This window comes from Cervus canadensis, chromosome 6 (assembly GCF_019320065.1).
Source record: "Cervus canadensis isolate Bull #8, Minnesota chromosome 6, ASM1932006v1, whole genome shotgun sequence".
Taxonomy (NCBI): domain Eukaryota; kingdom Metazoa; phylum Chordata; class Mammalia; order Artiodactyla; family Cervidae; genus Cervus; species Cervus canadensis.
The window spans coordinates 57,578,426-57,598,685 of NC_057391.1; the positions used below are offsets into that span (position 1 = coordinate 57,578,426).

The 20,260-nt window shown below is 39.7% G+C and overlaps 1 protein-coding gene across 1 annotated transcript in view; it reads left to right on the forward strand.

Moving 5' to 3' along the window:
* The window catches only part of FBN1 (fibrillin 1), a 257,123-nt gene that overhangs the window by 180,453 nt on the left and 56,410 nt on the right, over positions 1 to 20,260 (forward strand). Inside the window, exons 33-43 of the mRNA XM_043473020.1 lie at positions 3,998 to 4,120; positions 4,274 to 4,396; positions 5,857 to 5,982; positions 7,794 to 7,916; positions 9,631 to 9,753; positions 10,053 to 10,217; positions 12,411 to 12,479; positions 12,576 to 12,701; positions 13,923 to 14,045; positions 14,769 to 14,927; positions 18,212 to 18,283. Coding sequence (XP_043328955.1) covers positions 3,998 to 4,120; positions 4,274 to 4,396; positions 5,857 to 5,982; positions 7,794 to 7,916; positions 9,631 to 9,753; positions 10,053 to 10,217; positions 12,411 to 12,479; positions 12,576 to 12,701; positions 13,923 to 14,045; positions 14,769 to 14,927; positions 18,212 to 18,283 — 1,332 coding nt within the window. The remainder of the gene's footprint in view (positions 1 to 3,997; positions 4,121 to 4,273; positions 4,397 to 5,856; positions 5,983 to 7,793; positions 7,917 to 9,630; positions 9,754 to 10,052; positions 10,218 to 12,410; positions 12,480 to 12,575; positions 12,702 to 13,922; positions 14,046 to 14,768; positions 14,928 to 18,211; positions 18,284 to 20,260) is intronic.

Below are 20,260 nucleotides of genomic sequence, written 5' to 3' on the forward strand. Positions count from 1 at the left end.
CTTTGGTGGGGTGAAGGAGGTTGCAGTGTCAGCCCTAAATTTGAATTTCTTTGCTTTTCTTGGCTTGTGCTTAATCTTAAAAAGGAATTTTCTGTCTGGAGCGAACTTGTGGGGGAAAGAGAACATTTGTGCAGAAAGAGATGTTCTTGGCAAGCATGTACTTTGTTTCCTTCACATTATTGAAGAGTAGTGTGTTTGAATACGGTGTTTTTGTTTGCTTCTTTCCCTTATGGCTCAGTTTCCCCTTCTGTTTGCTTTTACAGTGATGTACAGTCTTAGGCCCAGGTCTGCCATGGAAGCAATTAATGAATAATAGTTGGTGTGTACACGCACATACACACACACATGCAGAAAACTTTTATTCAGCGATGCCTTTAGACTTTATGACCAAGTCTTTTTAATTCATTTGTTGTATACTGGTAGTGTAAGCTATTGAGATAATGACTTATGCGAAGATTCACAAATGGGCTCCTGAGTTACTCTCTCTCCTTCTACTCCAAAGCCCACGATACATGGCCTCCTCTTGCAAACATAATTTCTTTTTGCCCCGAAAACATGTGGTGAAACTGCAAATATTTTCTTGCATTAGAAATTTATGTTTGTATATTGTTAATGGTAAAAAAAAAAAAGAAGGCAGACCCTCCTTTTTTAAAAAAAATATTTTCTTAATAGAAATTAAATATGGAAGGTAAAAAACCCACATGAAAAGATTATCTTTGGTCATTAGAAAATTGAAAAGGAAAAGATAACAAGATAACTATATTAACAGGCTATGGATCATCTCTGAAAATTGTACTTAGTAGAAAAGATGAGTGAATATTTCTATAAGTCTATTAATACTCAATTAAGATACCTGAAAGCAGACTTCTCATCAGGACTTAGAACAAAGTCCTGATGTGACTGAAGAAATCAGCTTGATATTAGGCAGCCGTGGCTGAAGACAAAGCGCATCAAACAGGGTATGGGAAACTGAGTTCCAGGTGCTTCAGGCTTCTCACTGACCTTGGGGCCCTGGCAAGTTCTCAAGCCTTTAGGGACCTCTGTTTCCTCCTCTGAGAAATCGGGGATTAGGAAAGTCATATCCTAAGTTCTTTGCACTTAGAAAATTCCTTGATTCTTTAACATCTGGAGGTTTCAACTCTTAGGCAATGGAAATTCATTGTTTCTGCCTACCTCAGAGATCAGGACACATAAAGGAGGGCCATTAAGGCAGGACACTGCAGGGAGTGATTATCTGAGGAAGAAGGAAGTGTCCGTGGCCCTGCCTGGGAGCCTGGAGTTCAGGCTTATTTTCTTGAATTCCCTGCTTATTTACCACTATTATCCGTCGGCTGGCCCTCCTCCTCATTTCCTTGGAATGTGCCATGCTCAATTAGTCAGTTGGTTAAAGCTCCCAGTCACAAGTTTAAAGCTGCCTGGTATGTGCCTCTCTTGACCTGCCTTAATAACTCAGTAGGTTCATGTGGCTGCCAAGGTTACTTTAAAATTCACCTATACAATACATGTCGCTATAAGGACATTCTTCCAGGCATGTTTTCATTTCACTTATTAGTGATACTGCAAAGTATTTTTGTAGGAAAAAGTGGCATTATCGTATTTTGTGTTTGCTCTAGAAGCTATAAAGAAGCCAAATGATCTCAGGACCATTTCAGAACTGCAGATGGAGTATTTGGCAAATAGCATGCTTCCAAACACTTTCAAACCATTTAATTGGGCTTCTTAAGTAAACAAAAGGGTAAATATTAGTTGCTTGCCCGTTTTTTTCATGACACTATTCAAGTGATTGCTGAAAATTCTTGCAACATTTCATATGCCAAGATTCGCCTTCTTGATGTAAGTTTTGTATTAAATGTTGATTTCCATATAGAGTCATAGTATCCATCCATACCTCGGAGCTCTGTTCTTAGTTAATGAAAAAGTTGATTATGAGGTTATAACGTCTTTTATTATATAATGGATTAATTTTGGGAAATAAGATTCTGGTACCAGTTCCATTTATGATCACCAACTCCTTGTCTTACTTTTCAACTCAAGTTCTGACAACCATTTACCTGGAGATAATGTCAGATTCCACAGGTTAAGGGATCAGTCTCATACAGTTATGCCCACTTCAGATGCCAGTTACAAGTCTAGGTTGTTTGTTACGTGAGCTTCTGACCAATTGGCTATAAATCAGAAGTTCCTATTACTTCTTCCTTAGGTTTGATTAACTTGCTAGAGTAGCTCACAGAACTCAGGAAACCAGTTTATTCATTTGATCTATCAATTTACTATAAAAGTGTATAGGGGTTTCCCAGATGGCGCTAGAGGTAAAGAATCCACCCGCCAATGCAGCAGATGCAGGTTCAGTCCTTGGGTGGGGAAGATCCCCTGGAGTAGAAAGTGGCAACCCACTCCAGTATTCCTGCCTGGAAAATTCTATGGACAGAGGCAGGCTACAGTCCATGGGGTTGCAAAGAGTCGGACATGACTGAGCCTGGGCACAGCACATTAAAGTGTGTAACTCAGGAGTAGGCTTTTCATACTGTTCATGGAGAGTTGGACCATAAAAAGGACCATAAAGTAGACCATAAAGAGTGTCAAGAATTGATGTTTTCAAACCGTGGTGCTGGAGAAGACTCTTAAGAGTCCCTTGGACAGCAAGGAGATCAAACCAGTCAATCCTAAAGGAAACTCTGACTATTCATTGGAAGGACTGATGCTGAAGCTGAAACTCCAATACTTTGGCCACCTGATGCGAAGAGTTGACTCATTGGAAAAGACCCTGATGATGGGAAAGATTGAGGGCAGGAGGAGAAGGGGATGATAGAGAATGAGATGGTTGGATGGCATCACCGACTCAATGGACATGAGTTTTGAGTAAGCTCTAGCAGTTGGTGATGGACAGGGAAGCCTGGCGTGCTGCAGTCCATGGGGTCTCAAAGAGTCAGACATGACTGAGTGACTGAACTGAACTGAACTGAATCAGAGATTGGTTCTCTTGGCAATCAGCCCCCATCCTGAAGTGCTTTCCAAAAGTCACCTCATTAACATAACAAAAGACACCTTTATCACTCTTAGCACGTAGGAAATTCCAAGGGTTTTAGGAGTTCTGTGCCAGGAAACAGGACAAAGACCTAATTTGTATTTCTTCTTATAAATCACAATATCACAGGAAGCAAAAAATATTTCACTTTATGCTTTATATTCCTTTCTATAACACTTCTGTATTATAGAATCTATCTTGACTACATTTAGAAATGGAATTTTGAAGAATGGAGAATTTTTGAGAATTCAGAGTCTTTTAACAATGTGATCTTAGACTGGTTCTTGTTCTACTGAAAATCTCTTTTGAATTGATTTGAGTTTTACAAGAAATATTCAAGAAGACTTGGGTCCCAAAGTGCTAGGACTCGAAAAAGATGGTTCATACACTGCCTTAAGGAATATTCTGTATAAACGCTTGAATTAGCAATACCTAAAGTGAAACATTTATAGAAATAAAGTGTGATTAAATAGTACAATGTTTTACATTTTTAAAATAAAATATATTTAGTTTATAGAATAGGATTGAAAATGTTTTCTAACATGCCAATATTGTATTCCTTTGTCTATATAAGATACGAAAGCAATGTGCATCATTTCTCTATAGTCAATTTAGTGAAAATGTTGGGAATAGAAACATATGACCATGAGCATTAATAGAATGTTAGGCAGCTCACTCTTTTTTTTAAGATATTCAACTGGAGGGAGGTTTCATTTTGTTTTGCAGTAACTGGACACTTACATTAAAATAATGGAAAAAAGTTAAAGTTAACAATAAGAAGTAGCATCATATTGTTCTTTGTATCTTGAAATTTAAAATCATTCATTTTAAGTCAAGTATGAACGTCAGTGCTGAATCGATCTCTGTTTCACTGTCAGAAGTGTAAAAGCAAGTCAACTTTTGAATATTGCTGAGTTATTTAGCATCTGTGCTAAACTTTTTTTCTTTTTAACCCACTGGTTATTTTCCCAGACATCAATGAATGTGAAATTGGAGCACACAACTGCGACAGGCACGCTGTATGTACCAACACGGCAGGAAGCTTCAAGTGTAGCTGTAGCCCCGGGTGGATTGGAGATGGCATTAAGTGCACTGGTGGGTTGGAAATAAAAAGAAATTGCTTCTTATGAATTGCATGGGTTATAAATATGAAACTCTCACTCCTGTAAAGAAAAATTTAACATGTGTATTATTGATTTTAAATGTCATAGTTTCTGTTCATAATGACGTGTCACCTCTTTCCTTAAGACCTGGACGAATGCTCCAATGGAACCCACATGTGCAGCCAACACGCAGACTGCAAGAACACCATGGGCTCCTACCGCTGCCTCTGCAAGGAGGGGTACACGGGCGATGGCTTCACTTGTACAGGTATGCTCGTGTTGGAAACAGCTATGTAAAGGGCAGTCAGAAAAGCAAGGTGTTCCATGTCCTTAAGACAGACCGTCCTTTGTTTTTTGAAGGCTGGGTCATTTATAGACAATTTGGAACAGAAAATAGTTATTTGAAATGACATTTCTGTGGAATGGAAATTTGTAGCTGAATCAATCAGGGAGCTCTCAGAAACTAAATATATACTTACAAAGATGGATTGATATGTATAGTTAGATAGTTGATATATTTGTCACTGTATGTAATGATGTCATGAGTTTAAAACAAATCACGCTACCTTTTGTAAACCTTAGCCTTGATATTTTTGTGCCTGTGTCTCACTGCTGACTTGTTTTCAATACTAAACCCAAGAGTGAACTTGATGCAGGAACCTCTGTGAGGAAAAGAAATTAGATGTTCTGGAGCAGATCATCAGCATATATTTTTTTTCCCTCTAGCCTTCATTTGTGATCATTCCACATTGGTATAAGTAAGAATTTCATAACTGCTTTGAAAAGAATTCATTCACTTCCAGTTTTACAACATATTAATGACATCTTCTCAGTGCTAATGCATCATCATAGAATTAATGTGAACTGTCACATATATTTAAATATATATGATTAGAAGCATTGTATAAAGAGATGATACACTTACCATGACCATATGTATCCAGACAGCATTTTTTAAAATCAGGGCACTGGCATTAAATAAGATACTGAGGAGTATTTCTCGTTGGCCATTAGGTAGCATAGCTGCTTATATGACCTGGAACATTAAGTTACCCTGAGTGTTCTGCTCACAAGAAGTTTAAACATAAAAAAGGCTGAGGCCCAGTAAGTGATTTGCCTGGATTTTGTTTTAACTCACTAAAAGTTTCATCATATTTGAAATTGTTTTTGCTTAACCCAGTAAAGTTTTGTCATCACAAACCTCTCATCGCTTTTTAGAAAATACTCCAAGTTTCATGTACCAGGCATGTATGGTTCGTGTGTTTGATGTTTAATGACTGTGATTATTAGCAAAACTCAGGAGATATTAAGTAGATAGGACTTTTTGGTCTCTTCAATAGTTGCTATTCTAGGTCTTTTGCTGCCCATCTGATCTGAGCCTGGATTTTGAGAATCAGGCACAAACCATGACATGTTCTTTCCTGCCATGGATATATCCTCACGTTGATTATCCTGCTTGCAGAAGCCTGAATGTGAATGATCCCTTTAACTTATTACCCACTTTACATCATTAGAGATAACTTAGCATTCAGGATTCTGTCTCTGAACCCCATGTTCACTACATATTTAATATTGGCATTTAAAAGAGAAAAGTGAGTTTCAATGTTTCAAGTAGAAATTATGATGACACTCGTGCCTTCTGGAAGTTCACAAGTATAAAAGTTCTCAGACCTGAGCAATCGGAAAGCTCCTAAGAAGAGTAACTTGTGTTTTTTTTTCTGGCTGTAGATCTTGATGAGTGCTCTGAGAATCTAAATCTGTGTGGCAACGGCCAGTGCCTTAACGCCCCAGGAGGATACCGCTGTGAATGTGACATGGGCTTTGTACCCAGTGCTGATGGGAAGGCCTGTGAAGGTAACTGATTGGGGATGCTGCCGTGGGCTTTGCAGGGCCGGATGAGATTAGGTTATTTAAACGTTCCTGGTGGTTTTGTCTGGTTTTTTTGTTTGTTTTTTTTACACCAAGGTGTGTTTTGGCTTCCCATCTAACGTGTTGGTTCACGTTGTGAACATTGTGTAGAGATTGGGTGTCCAGCCAGACCACTTCTCTTTGCGCAGAGAAAAATATCAGATTCTTGGCCCTAAGCTTCACATCCAACTTTGGCCAGGTGGTTTGCAAGAGCATACCCATTTAGTCATAGGGAGAATGAGGATAACCAACTCAATGCAACATATTCATCCCCATTGCTGGGGGAAAGAGCTCAAAGTGCTGGTGCCCTAATAGTGAAGGATTCTTTTTAAATACGGGAACACAGTTTTTAATCTCTGCTGTGGTTTGGTTTCTAGAAATAAAGGTTTTAAAATACCAGCAGAGTGAACGATCTTGTCCATAGAATAATGTTCTGGGTATGTCTCAGATGGTCTCTAAATATCTAATACATATACCATGGAACAGTCTTTTGCAAATCCATTCAGTAAGGGCTCCCTAGGGATAATACTGTATGTCACAACTCTCTCAGCATAAGGCTCTCTCTTTCTGAGAAGTGCTGGTCAGGCAGGAAGAGTCCTGAGAACCTGTTGGCTAAGGATGAATCCCACTAGGAAACACAAGATTCTTCTCTTTACCCACGCTTGTCAAATCTAAACACATTATCATCCCTCATTGAGAAGAATTAGTGACCACAGTAAACTGAAAAGATTTCAGTAGAAATAAACACATGATAACGATTGACAGTAGAAGTTTAAACAAGACCCTGATTAATGTCTCAACTAATAGTTGTTGCCTGTTAGTAGGACATTAACTCAAAAATTAATCTTTAGCTATGACATGTATCCTGATTCCCTCATATAGTTCTATGTAAATACTTTTCTTTGTTATGAAACCATTGGGTGTTCTTCACACAGTTTATATGTAGTAGGCAGAGTTTGATAAAAAATTCCTCTGAGGGAAGAAACTAATTATGCTCTTGATCATGTGCCTAATGCCTTGTTTACTTTTGTTCATGCAAACATCCAAGGAAAACAGGTACTGTGCCACCTCTGGGAACAGAAATAGGCACAGTGAAAGTTTTGCTTCCCTTAATGCTATAAGGGAAGGTTTTGTTTGTTTGTTTGTTCTTAATATAAATCATCACTGGCAGAATGATCATGGCTATTAAAAGCCAGTCTCAAGGCTGAAAATGTGCCTGTGTGCACAAGCAGAATGTTAACGTGAGGCAGGGACAAGCCTGGAAAATGCATCTGCAGTTTTTAGATCTCCATCAGCAGTTGCAAACATACACCATAGTACTAGGGACACAGAGGACTATATAGACTGATGATAAAAGTTACCACAAAGACTTTGGGGTTCTTAAAATTTTAACTCACAACAAAAACAAGAATATATAGATGAGAATAACCAAAGAATTTAGTCTCAAGTGGGCTCATTTGGTTCTTCCTTTACAAAAGTGATGTGGACCCACATAAAACACCATAAATGGTCTAACATATATGTGAAATGCCTAGCCCCTTGCTTGGCATGTAGTAGGGGCTAAGAAAAGGGAAGTTCTCACCTAGGAGACTTCCTAACAGATGACAGATCATCTGAAAGCCTATAGGAGAAGGACCTAGATTGATGTCAGGTAGTCTTCATTTTCTTAATAATGAAATCACTTGCCTTATTACATTAGGTAGTTTCTTTGGCAAGAACAATAGTTTAATTGCTCCCCCTTTCCATTGTTCCCCAAGACATCGATGAGTGCTCTCTTCCGAACATCTGTGTTTTTGGAACTTGCCACAACCTCCCTGGCCTGTTCCGCTGTGAATGTGAGATCGGCTATGAACTGGACAGAAGTGGTGGGAACTGCACAGGTAAGCCTTCCATTTGCACGGAGATCTGCTCTCAGGCGTCCCAGGGGACCCAGCTGCTTGTGTCTCGCGGGGACCACACAAGGTTTTTCATGGAGTTGCAAAAGAAAAGCAGGGACAAGCATTAGGAACCACAGAATAAATTTCTTCTGACCTGGCGCTGATTAGATGTGAGGGTGCAGAGGGAAAAGTTAAGGAGAGCTGAAGGTGCAGTCAGTAGCCTTAGATACAAGTTTGTGGCTACAGAGGCATGTTCCTGTAGTTCCTTTTCTTCTTTTTGGAGAGTTTCCTTTTGCAGGCTGTGCCCTGGGATCATGGATTTCATCTTGAACTTTTCTGCTGAGACACTCACTTCAGAGCGTTGCCAGAGAACATGGTCCGTAACAATCAGTCACCTATTTCTAGTGTGTAGATCATTTTCTTGTGGAGCAAAGAACACTCCAGGAATGTAAGGAAGAAGCTAGAAAAGCTGTAGTAGGCACTCTGTAGACGACTGTCCCTTGGTTCACTTCAGCACTGAGTTAAAACTTTGAGAGCCATTTTCAGGTCTCTATCCTCCTTCCATTCAACGATACTAAGGAAACAGATTCCATCCTGTATAGGATCAGGATTTCAAGAAAACCCCAGTTTTTCCAGCTACCTAAACAAGCCATGACCCAGTGGCTCTCCAGTTATGACCACCATCACAACCTCCCTGAAATTGCTCTGGATAACAGTATTCTTCTCCAGACACCCCTTCTTCTCTTGGTTTTCCTAAAAACTATTATGACACCAAGTCAGTCTCTAGCATTCTGCAGCAAGTCACCTCTCCACTGCCATGCCTTCTCCTCCGTGTCTCACATCACCACCAGCATCATTCCCTCCTCCTCACCCTAATTGCTCTTTGTCTGCCCTGCCCACTCTAAGATCCCATGAGATTTGAGCGAAAGCATTTTTCACAACGGAACCTCCAAAAGGGTTACCAGATCCGAGCAGGAGGAGCAGAGGGGAAGGTATCATCCTCAGTCCCCCATCTCTCTCTGAACCAGCTTGTCTGGTTTTGAATATTTCACAAGTGTTCAAAATAGACAAAAGGATTACACAGGGATGGCATTTGCCAAAACCCATGTCCTAACTATCTGGAATTCCGTTTTTGGAATCGAAACTGAAAGGGAAATATTCAACCCAGCATCAGTAATGGGAAAGAGACTCTTAGTAGGCCTGAAGGAACATACTAATCTTCATGCATGCGGTCTGCGCTTGCGCTCAGCTACAGCGAGGCCAGTCCGCCCAGCGGGGGAAGCAGCAGAAGTCGCCTGCTCCCGCCGCTTCCCTGAGACATCTTGCTCTCATTTGATAAAATAACAAGCTGCACATATTAAATATATTTTCTTAAAACCTGTGTCTGAATTTTTGGTTGACCTGAGGTCACAGTAGTGTTTTGTTCTCAGTTACCTTCACTGGAATATTTTTCCTCGTTCCAAAGTTATATTTTCTCCTGATGACAAATTTGAATGCTAAGTGTGTTCCAGGGGAAAGAGACCAAAGACTATGACATATTTCCTTCCTGAGGGATTTTGTTTCAGAAGTGGAAGACTATATTTCTAGGGGCAATTATAACTGGAAACTCTTTAAAAATTCGAGTTGGGAGCCCGAGATTTTAGTGCTACTGTTTTACAGTGATGCCTGCCCCACATTGGCTCAGGTAATAACTCTGCCCCTCGCCGTTCGGTTCTAGACGTTAATGAATGCCTGGATCCAACCACGTGCATCAGTGGGAACTGTGTCAACACTCCAGGCAGCTATACCTGTGACTGTCCACCCGATTTTGAGCTGAATCCAACTCGAGTTGGCTGTGTCGGTAAGATCTTAAACACTTTTCAGAGAAACACACTGTTGGTTATTTCTAAGGCAATACGGAACATTGCATTCTCAAATTCTGAAAAAAAGTAATAAAATAATACAACAAAATGTAAACATTTCCTGAATCTGGTTTGTATTTTCAGGTCCTTTTCTCTAGGTCAATTCCCAGTGTCTGTGTTGCGGCACTTTTTAGTTTAAATTATGGTTTTTAAACAGTTTCAGAAGTCGGTTTGAATTTTCAACCCTGACGTAGAAAGAATTTGCCTGACACTTCTTTTGTTTGCATGTGGTAAATAGATACCCGCTCTGGAAATTGCTATTTGGATATCCGTCCTCGGGGAGACAATGGAGATACAGCCTGCAGCAATGAAATTGGAGTTGGTGTTTCCAAGGCTTCCTGCTGCTGTTCTCTTGGTAAAGCCTGGGGCACTCCTTGTGAGCTGTGCCCGCCTGTGAACACATGTAAGTGGACATCCTCCTATTCGTTATTATTAGTCCAGCTCAGCCCAGTTCTCCTGTCTAACTCCAGAGGATAGACGCCACCCAGAGAGGGAGCTGCTACTGGTCTGTGTTCTTCAGTTGGTGGAGAGAGTGGGGGTTGAGGGGTGGAGATCATTCATTTTAGCCCTGCTGAGGAATCCCACTCCCAATGTGGGAGTCAGAATGCCTCCCCAGTTGGCTTGCACTCAAAGGTGAGGTGGGGCAGGTAACATCTCATTTCTGTCTGAGTGTAAAGAAGATAGCATTATTTTAAAGAAGGTTTTCCAGACTAGGTTAATTATGTCATATTTGGACACATTGATCTCTCCTCTTGTGATCTGTTGGCTGGTTTTAGAAGCTCTAGGACAGAGTGGAGTTTCCCTAGGTGAAAAAGAAGCCATTAGTTAAGCAAATATGAAATGGAAGATTGTTCCAGTCTTATGGTATGACTTAAAAGAAAGGTTTAGAATGTGTTTTAAGGACATAAATAATTAGTCTTTGAAAAACAAACAGCTTTGCATTTTTCTAAGTGGATGCTGCATTATGACTCAGAGTCAGATATAGCTTCCAGGGCAAAATGTGCTGAGTGGCTGCTGCTTATCAGGTATATTGAGATAGGTATTGATTCTTTTTCTTGTTGAAGGGTCACTTACTCAGTTTCTCTAAGGGAATTTGTTGAGTACCTAGAAGATATACTTTGTGTGTGCAAAGGTGATAATTCATGGATAATTGGATGGATAATTCTAATCTAATTGCCAGTTCCTGCTTTCCGGGAGCATACAGTTTAGCAAAATACTACCTAAACATGAAAGCTGTTATTCAATGTAGACCTCAATAAGAGAAGAAAGAAGAGCAGAGTCAGTGCCATGAGTGGAAGAAAGAGTGTTCCTGGTTCCAGTTAGCACTCTGTCACTTGCCATGCATGTAACTTTGGAGTAAGCAAGCCTCTTTCTTCATTCATAAGATGCCTCATAGGATTAAATGAAGCCATTCCTGTAAAGCACTCAGCACAGAAACGAATGCTGGGCAGGCACCCCTTTCTCTCCTTTCTTCAGAAACAGAAGTCAGTTCTGATTTGCAGTGCGTGGTGATAACTTGGTGCATTTTTTAATTGGGGCTTGAAGGAAGGGAGTGACATGAAAGAGGAGACTTAAAAAGAGCGGACGATCACAGAAAGAGGAGGAGAGAAAAATAAAAGAGGAGGATAGTTATTAATAATTTCATCGATGCTGAAAGAATCAAACCAAGATGTTTAGGTGTGTGTGGTGGTAGGGGTCAGTTCTACTCAGTAAGAATGATAAGTCAAGCATTAGAAGTCCACCCAACCTCAAACTGGATCAGAGCTAGAACTGAGATCTATGCATATATACATTTAAGTATATATACATATAATTTCAGAAAACCACAAGGGGGATTATCAGATTTGGAAAGACCATGATGATTATGAAAGAACTGATTCGTATAGATGCTTATTAGAATGTTATAGCAGATGAGGGTCATTCTTATCCATATGTTCCTGTATGGATCACACTGGTATGTGGTGCTGAAAGAAATGTTTTTGAGTGAAATATCTGGATGACAAAATTACTGGAGGAAATCAGAGGACCCTGTAAAAAGCTGGTTTGGGAAGCCAGGGGAATCAATGTTGCCATCAGCAGAAATGGAGAGGCAAGAAAGCCCTCTAGTCATTGAGGAGAGGAGAGGGTGGGAACCAAGAAAGGACAGCTTTTCCTAAGGCTCTGTTTGGAAAAGGTTTTGGAGATGAGCTGGTGAGCAGTATTTAAGGGAAGCTGTGATTCCCAGGAAGTAAAACTGAACAAAACATAAAAATGGAGGAGTTTGTTATAAAATAAAAATGGAAAGAAAAATCTTTAAAAGAAAGAACAGTGGAGATAAAGGATAAAATAGTTCATAAAAACATAAGACCAGAGAGTAGGTGGAAGGTTCACAGACTGAGGACAGTAGCCTTATGCTTGACACACATAGAAAAAGCCATTAGAAAGGACAAGTGTATACAAAGATGTTAACTTGCTTCAGTTGGGTGGAGTAACTGCCAAAAATTCCTGTAAATGAATATTTTCAGGTAGCTATGTCTGTATTTCTCTTGAGGATACTATTTCTAGAAATTTTAGATTTCAGAGAACTCAATCTGATTTTGTTTGTTTGTTTCCGTAGCTGAGTACAAAATTCTTTGTCCTGGAGGAGAAGGTTTTCGACCCAACCCTATCACCGTTATATTGGAAGGTAATTCTGTTTCCTTTAACTTAAAGCGTGCCCCTTTGGAACTTCCTTGAGTTGATTTACAATGCTAAAGACATGCTGTCCTTTTCATCTTGATAGATATTGATGAGTGCCAGGAGCTCCCAGGGTTGTGCCAAGGTGGGAAATGCATCAACACCTTTGGCAGCTTCCAGTGCCGCTGTCCAACGGGCTACTACCTGAATGAAGATACCCGAGTGTGTGATGGTAAATGGCCCTTTTAGAATGATAAGTTCTTTCAGATATTGAGAACTGACCTCAAAAACCAACGTACAGTTAGGCCCCAGGAAAACTGAGACTCTAGCAAAATGTCTAAATGCCATCATGGCCAGGTAACTATGCCACAGATGTGGCAGCTTGCACTCATATTAGTGATGTAATATCATGTTCAGCATACCCTAAATCTCCCTCTTTTCATGTGAAAATTGGCGTTTTTGTTATCTTGAGCCATAGTCCCATTTATACCTACAGTGAATTTTCCATTCTCTTCAGAAAAGCCATTTTTGTTGGAGTAGCCCAGGTCTCATTTCAGTGGCTTCTGTATTCTGGGCAATTCTGGGCTCCTTGTCTTGTCCTTTACCACTCATCATTTGTACTCAGCATTTGAGTGAGCTTCTCTTCCGAGGCAGCTCCTTTGGTTGTATTGTGTAAGTGATGACGCCTGTTCATCCTGTGTTACTGAAAAGATGGAGATTATTGACTGCTGTTAACTTTCAGAGCATGTGGACCACTGACTGGTGTGGGGAAATGGTTTTCATCTGTATATAGGAGTTACACGCTGATGAGGGCAGAGAGCTTCTTGTGTCCTGGAGGAGAAATAGTCCTCTGGTTCTCCAAAAGGCTTAATAGGTGACCTTAGCAGTGACAACCTTGTTGAGTAGTAGTCAAACATCACAATGTATACAACACAGCTTAAGACCCATAGAGTTAACATAAATTAGAATCAACACCTGTATTTGAAAATGGGGAAGGATGCATGATATACTACTTCTGTAGGCTTATCTTCTGTGCTGCCTTACCATTGCAGATTCATGAAGCCAGTGTTTGATGGCTTCAGGTTATATCAAATCCTTCTTGAGATTTTGTGAACATATGAAGGACATAGTTGTCTTTCTGAAAGATATTTGAGAATTGTCATTTTTCCACATTTCCATCGCTGCATGTGTTTGAGGATGTTTTAGACTCATTTATTAAGAACTCACATCAGAAGGTACATTTTCCTTTTCTAAAACTCTTTTCCTGAAAATGCACACGTCAGCACAGGCTAAGGACATTGATGAATGAAACATCCACATTTCTTATCCAGATTGCAAAGTGCCCTGTGGATGTTCTCTTCCACTATCAACATGTATATTGACCCCCAAGTTCCAGATCATTCCAAAAAGTGAAATTTCTGTATTCACATACCACTTTCTTTTGGGATTATAGATGTGAATGAATGTGAAACTCCCGGAATCTGTGGTCCAGGGACATGTTACAATACTGTTGGCAACTACACCTGTATCTGCCCTCCAGACTACATGCAAGTGAATGGGGGGAATAATTGCATGGGTAAGTCCCAACTTTTCTTTATAAAGCGTGTTCAGTCCTCATCTGCAAAGAGAAAAAGAGCCTCCAAGCCCAGCAATTCATCTTCAATGTTATGTTACTCATCAGAGCGAGTGCTGCCACCCTTTGCCTCCTCCCCTGTAAACCATAATTTTGGCCTTTTCTCAGCACCTCGTGTGGGTGGTTGGGAGTTTTCTTTAAAATGTAATGTTGGAAAATCCCAAACAAAGGTTTAATAGTACTTCTTTTGTTTGACTCTGGGTGTATCTTTATACAATGATATTTACAGCACTGACCTACAGTATTAAAACATCATGAGTCGGAAATGAGAAAATCACTGCCAAGAGCAGTGGAGTATTGTTACTAGGAGACTGGGTGGAGAGTCATGTAAAGTTTATTAAGGCCACAGCTACATAATGACTCAGTTCTGTGGCACAGAACACCAGGGAATATATTAGGTTGGCCCAAAAGTTTGTTTGGTTCTTTAGTAAGATGTTTTAGAAAAACCCGAACAAACTTTTGGGCCAACCTGATATTTCTTAAAGTCCTTTTCCTTGTGACAGCAGAGGTAGATGGAAGGTTGAGAGCCAGCTTTTACCGCTCTTATCGAAGTCAAGTTAACAATATAGTTCAAAAGAGACTCCTTCCTTGAGCATCCCTGTTAGAATCTCCCTGTCAGTATTTCCCCACAGCGTCACCAGTCCCTGCCTTCCTCCTCTCCTCTAGATATGAGGAGGAGTCTGTGCTACAGGAACTATTATGCTGACAACCAGACCTGTGATGGAGAACTGTTGTTCAACATGACCAAGAAGATGTGCTGTTGTTCCTACAACATTGGCCGGGCCTGGAACAAGCCTTGTGAACAGTGCCCCATCCCAAGCACAGGTGGGTTTTAGTTTCGCCATTACCAGAAAGATGGTACCTTCCCCGTGAATTTTTGGAGAAAGGAATCTCAGCCAGGGGAGAAAAAGGGTGCTTTGTCCATCTTCATAAAAAAAGATTAGTTCACAAAGGCAAATGTTGAAATTCAGATGATCTGGTCCTTTGAGTTGAAAATTGAGTCATAAAATATATTTTCCAATTTATTACACAAGTTCATTTACCAGCCTGTAGACTGAGCATATCACAAAAATATAGAAGTTGTTATTGTTAGGGAGTTCGCCATATAACTTAAAGTCTGGAAACAGTGGGCAAAGCAGTTTGACAGATAAGTAAACCATATTCCTATATTGTTTATTTACTTATTACCATCAATTTTACTTATTCATAACTAATCTTGTTCCAAAAAGAATTCAAGATGGCCCACAAAGATGCATACGTAAAATAAGAAGGCCTAATGCAAATGGCAAACATGGGTAAGAAACTCAAAGCAAGGATAATTAATATGCAAGATCCAAGCTGGGAAGTCCTGCACACTTGCCAGTGATGAGCAACAGCTTGGGCTCTAAACCTTCTAGCAGCTCGTATAAAGAGAGATGTGATCGAGTCTAACAGTCTCAATGACCGCAGAGCAAACTCAGAACTAAAGAAAAGCATGACTCGGGGACTTCCCTGGTGGTCCAGTGGCTAAGACTCTGCACTCCTAATGCAGGGGGGCCCAGGTTCCACCCCTGGCCAGGGGCCTATGAATAGATCCCACATGCCACAACTAAGAGTGCATGCTGTAGCTAAAGATCCTGGATGCCCAACAAAGATGGAAGATCCTGTGTACTGCACCTAAGACCTAGCGCAGCCAGATTAAAAAAAGAAAAGCACAACTCCTTGATATAGAGAAATTTCTTCTTATATCCTCATACAGAAAAATCTATATAATGTTATCTATTTGAAAAAGAAGAGAGTCTAATTCATATTCTAAGAGTAAATGAAGCAAAAACTTTGGTGCAGTGTTCTTATATGGGAGATGATATATATCATGATGGTGTCATTTACTAATGATCTAGATCATCTTTCTGATTTTTAAAAATTAATTAATTAATTTGCCTGTGCCAAGTCTTAGTTGTGGCGTATGGAATCTAGTTCCCTGACCAGGAATCAAACCCAGGCCCCCCACATTGGGAGTGCCGAGTCTTAGCCACTGGGCCACCATCTTTCTGATTTAGGGTGAACACACTACCATGCACAGTACTGGTCTGAGAATTGTGTGGTGTCTACTCCATTCCCCACAGTGATATGTAAAATACCCAATCTATTGTCTGGTGCTAATTGACAATGCAAAAAAAACAGCAGATTCTTTTTTAGTAAAATGTACCATTTCATCCACTGTTTCCTCCAGAAATAATGTAATAGCCATCACTTAGAATTACAAGTTGTCTCCACTCTGCAAGATGTTGTTAGACCTGGGTTTGGCAAACAAGAGCCTGTGGGTCAAATCCAGCCTGCCTCCTATTTCTCTTTGGCCCGCAAGCTAAAAGTAATTTTGACATCTGAAAATTTTATGAACTTCAAATTTTAGTAAATAAAATTCTATGAGAATATGGCCCCACTAATTTATTTACATATTATCTATGGTTGCTTTCGTGAAATATTTGAGTAATTTTAACAAAGACTGCACAGCTTGCAAAACCTAAAATATTTACTTTTTAGCCCTTTAAGAAAATATTTGCTGACCCCTGATCCTGACTGTTAGCCTTCAAATCTTTTATCATACATTGTTATCGTTGTTCAGTCACTCAGTCATGTCCGACTCTTTGAGACCCCATGGATTACAGCATGCCAGGCTTCCCTGTCCTTCACCATCTCCCAGAGCTTGCTCAAACTCGTGTCCATTGAACTGGTGATGCCATTCAACCCTCTCGTCCTCTATTATCCCCATCTCCTCCTGCCTTCAATCTTTCCCAAGATTATTTATACATAGCTATCATTAAAAAACCTGGCAGTTACCCACACTTGATGTGTGTGTATTTACAAGTAAAAGTATTTGTACATGTGTCTCTGTATATTTGTTTTTGATTATATTAAGAAATGTATTTATTATTTTTAGAAACTGTTTTATTATAAAATGTACACAAAATTAGTTTTTAAATTGGATTTTACAAAGATAGCTATCCTAGTATTTTTATTTTTTACCTTGATGGACCATTGTACGTTCCCTTGCAGACCACTATGGAGAGCTCTGATAACAACTATCGTTTACTTTCAGAAATATCTGTCTGAGTTCTAGGTATCTGCATACTCTTAATATAAAATGCAAGATTTCATCTTCATGTTGAATATTGGCCAAATCCAGTCATGGCTTTTCATTAGCTATGCAGTCTGCACACATTTTAGGAGGCCCTGAAGTTTGGATGGTCAGTGGAGCTGGCGTGACACTGGTTGGAAGTGAACTCATAGATTAAGGAAAGAAAGCACTAGGAAAAGAACGTGCTATGTTTTGTTTAAAATACTGCCAGAAACCTTTTACTAGTTTTCAGTAGGTTTACCCATAAGGGAGTGGCCATCTTGAGGTTAAATTGATGCCATGCTATATCAGTTATACTCATGATCAGGAATTACAGAATCTCAGAGTTAAAGGAACCACAGATGACATTGAATGCATCCTTAATTCACAAGTTTGATGAAAATTCATGTCAGGGGGAGAAAGATAAAGGGTGGGGGAGGGGAGAGGGAGCAAATAAAAGAATTGCAGCAAAAATAATAATCCGGCTCCAAAAATTAAAGTAATGAGGTTAAGGTAGTTGTTTGACATGAATGAGTCATTAACAGACCTGAAATCAAGAACTTAGCTACATTTGCTATTGTTATCCCCAGTCTGCCAAGGAAATGGCTTTTGTACACATTTGTTAAATCCTAGATTCCTTAATACAGAGTAGAAAGAGCCACTCAGACCAGTCCCAGGTTTCAGAGCTGAACAACATCCCCATAGAAACCCAAATTCCCCCAGGCAAGCTCATACAAAGGAGAGCATTTGATATAGAGACCTCTGTTTCAGCCTCATTATTACGTCAACATGAGGTCACTTTTCCTTCATAATTTTTCTTAGGGACAAGGTTACACCATCTGTAGAAATTCTCAATTTTTTTTTTTTACAAAGGTCAATTTATTTTAAATTCTTCCAAATACAGGTAAATATCTTTTAAGAATGTTTTCAAAGTAATTTTGTTTAGCTCATTATTGCTCTTCACCTATCCTATTCCCACCCCACTCACCCTACCTTTGTTCACTCACTGCAGATGAATTTGCTACACTCTGTGGAAGTCAACGGCCAGGCTTTGTCATCGACATTTATACTGGTTTACCTGTCGGTGAGTTACAGTGCCATTGTTGCAACTTTTTGTCTCTGCCTTTGTGTTAAGAAAAGGAAGTACACACTGTTATTTTCTCAAATTTGCTTTTTTTTTTTGTTTCTTAGAAGGAAAAAGCATTAAACAGTGCCATTTACCTTTATTGAAACTCTGATTCTTAGTTTGAAACAAACTGTGCAGACACCCTGTGTAGCTCCACCTAATTGGCAGCAGCATTTGTTGGTCATGATTAAGGGGACTGGAAAGCTTTTCACAAAATCACAATCAAGCTTCGTTAAACCAACCCTAGGCATCAACAAAAAGAGAGATTCTGGGAGTAAAGCCAGTTGACGTTTGATCTGACTATAATTCCCAATCCTTCCGTCTGACTAAGACAAGAGTTTAATATGACTGTTCATACCAATCCTTATGTGTGGGTTGTTCACATAAAGCCCGTTTGGTAGATCAGTTTTATCTCACAGGGAATCTTCTCAGGTCATCTGCTTTGGGATTTTTAGATGTGAAATATAAAAGCCTTTCCAATCTGAGGCCCTGTCTGGTAACTGGAGCAGAGACCACTGCAGTGCTCGAGATGCTTATGTGAGATTCAGAAATACTGCACAGCGTTCAGCCAGTAGAAGCAAGGCCTTTGTGGTTTAAAACCAAATAACATAAAAAAAGATGGAAAGCCATTGCATTCTCCGAGTTTTTCCCCAGTGTGATTTATATGGATCCTCAGATGCCCCTCTGAATTCTGAGCGATTGTGTCTAGTAGCAAACATCACCACTTGGTCTGTTCCACCTTATTGCTAATAAGTAAACTGAAATCCACATCAGCCTTTCCAGTGACCTTGTTTAAGAAAACAAGGGTCTGGTCCAGCAATCAGCCTGGCTCTCTTTGTGCCAAATCCATATGGCTCCGCAGCCTAGTCAACATCCAAAGAAACTTCATGGTTTGGAAGGAAAACCTGCTAAATGACATTGGCATGAAACACCTGGCCCCAGCTGCTTTGCTTTTCCCCTTCCCAAAACAGATCTTTTCATCTCCCTAGACTCTCTGATCCGAAGATAAGTGGTCTGTAATAGTAGTGGTTCTCCATGGACGGACCAGGCGTGTACCCCAGCAAGGCCTACCCTCCAATGTTGGCAGCAGGCAAAGACTCAAAACAGCATTAACAGCATCCACTAATAAAGCTGGAGAGGCCTCAGGCATCCTCTAGGCCAAACGCCTTGCCTTACAGTTGAGGGGACAGAGGCCCAGACAGGGAAGGGGACTCAGCCGAGGTCACTTGGCTAATTAATAACAGAACTGGGATCAGAACCCAGTCCTGACTCACAGCTTGCTTTGCCTCTAGCTCTTGAAAACTGGAAATGTGATAGTTAGCAGTATACTTATTGTTAGCAAATTCCAGCATGACAAAATATTTAGATGACTGAGAAACTTTGTTTTATTTAAGCTTTCTACTCTCCTTCTGAAAAGTCTGAAGATTGTTGGCATATAGAACTCATTCGTGTGGGGTTAAAACTATAGCAAGTTTATTAATCTTGTCTTTAAATATAAACTTTTCCAAGTTGAAGTTCAAATGGAATCCAGACAGGAAAAGAAAATATAATTTTTAATATGTGCTTTTGCTGTGTTGTGCCTAACAATGGCTAGAAATTTGACCCAGCCTGTTATTGTTAAACTTGATAATACATCACTTATATTTAAAACAAATGAATGTGAACATAACACTTCATGTTTTAACCCATACATAGTTCAAGAATGTCTGAAATTTTTTTTTTTGCTTCTTGCTGATGATACATAGCTGTGATATTTCTTTGCCTCACTTTTTAACAACATACATGACAAATGTGTGCAAAATCTAAAGCATAATTATGTATATTCAAAATGGAAATATACCCTTTGATATTCTAAGCTTTTTTTTTTTTATTAAAGAGATCAATTTGTCTTCAAACAAAATCAAGCCCTTTAGAAAAAGGTCTAACATAAATCTG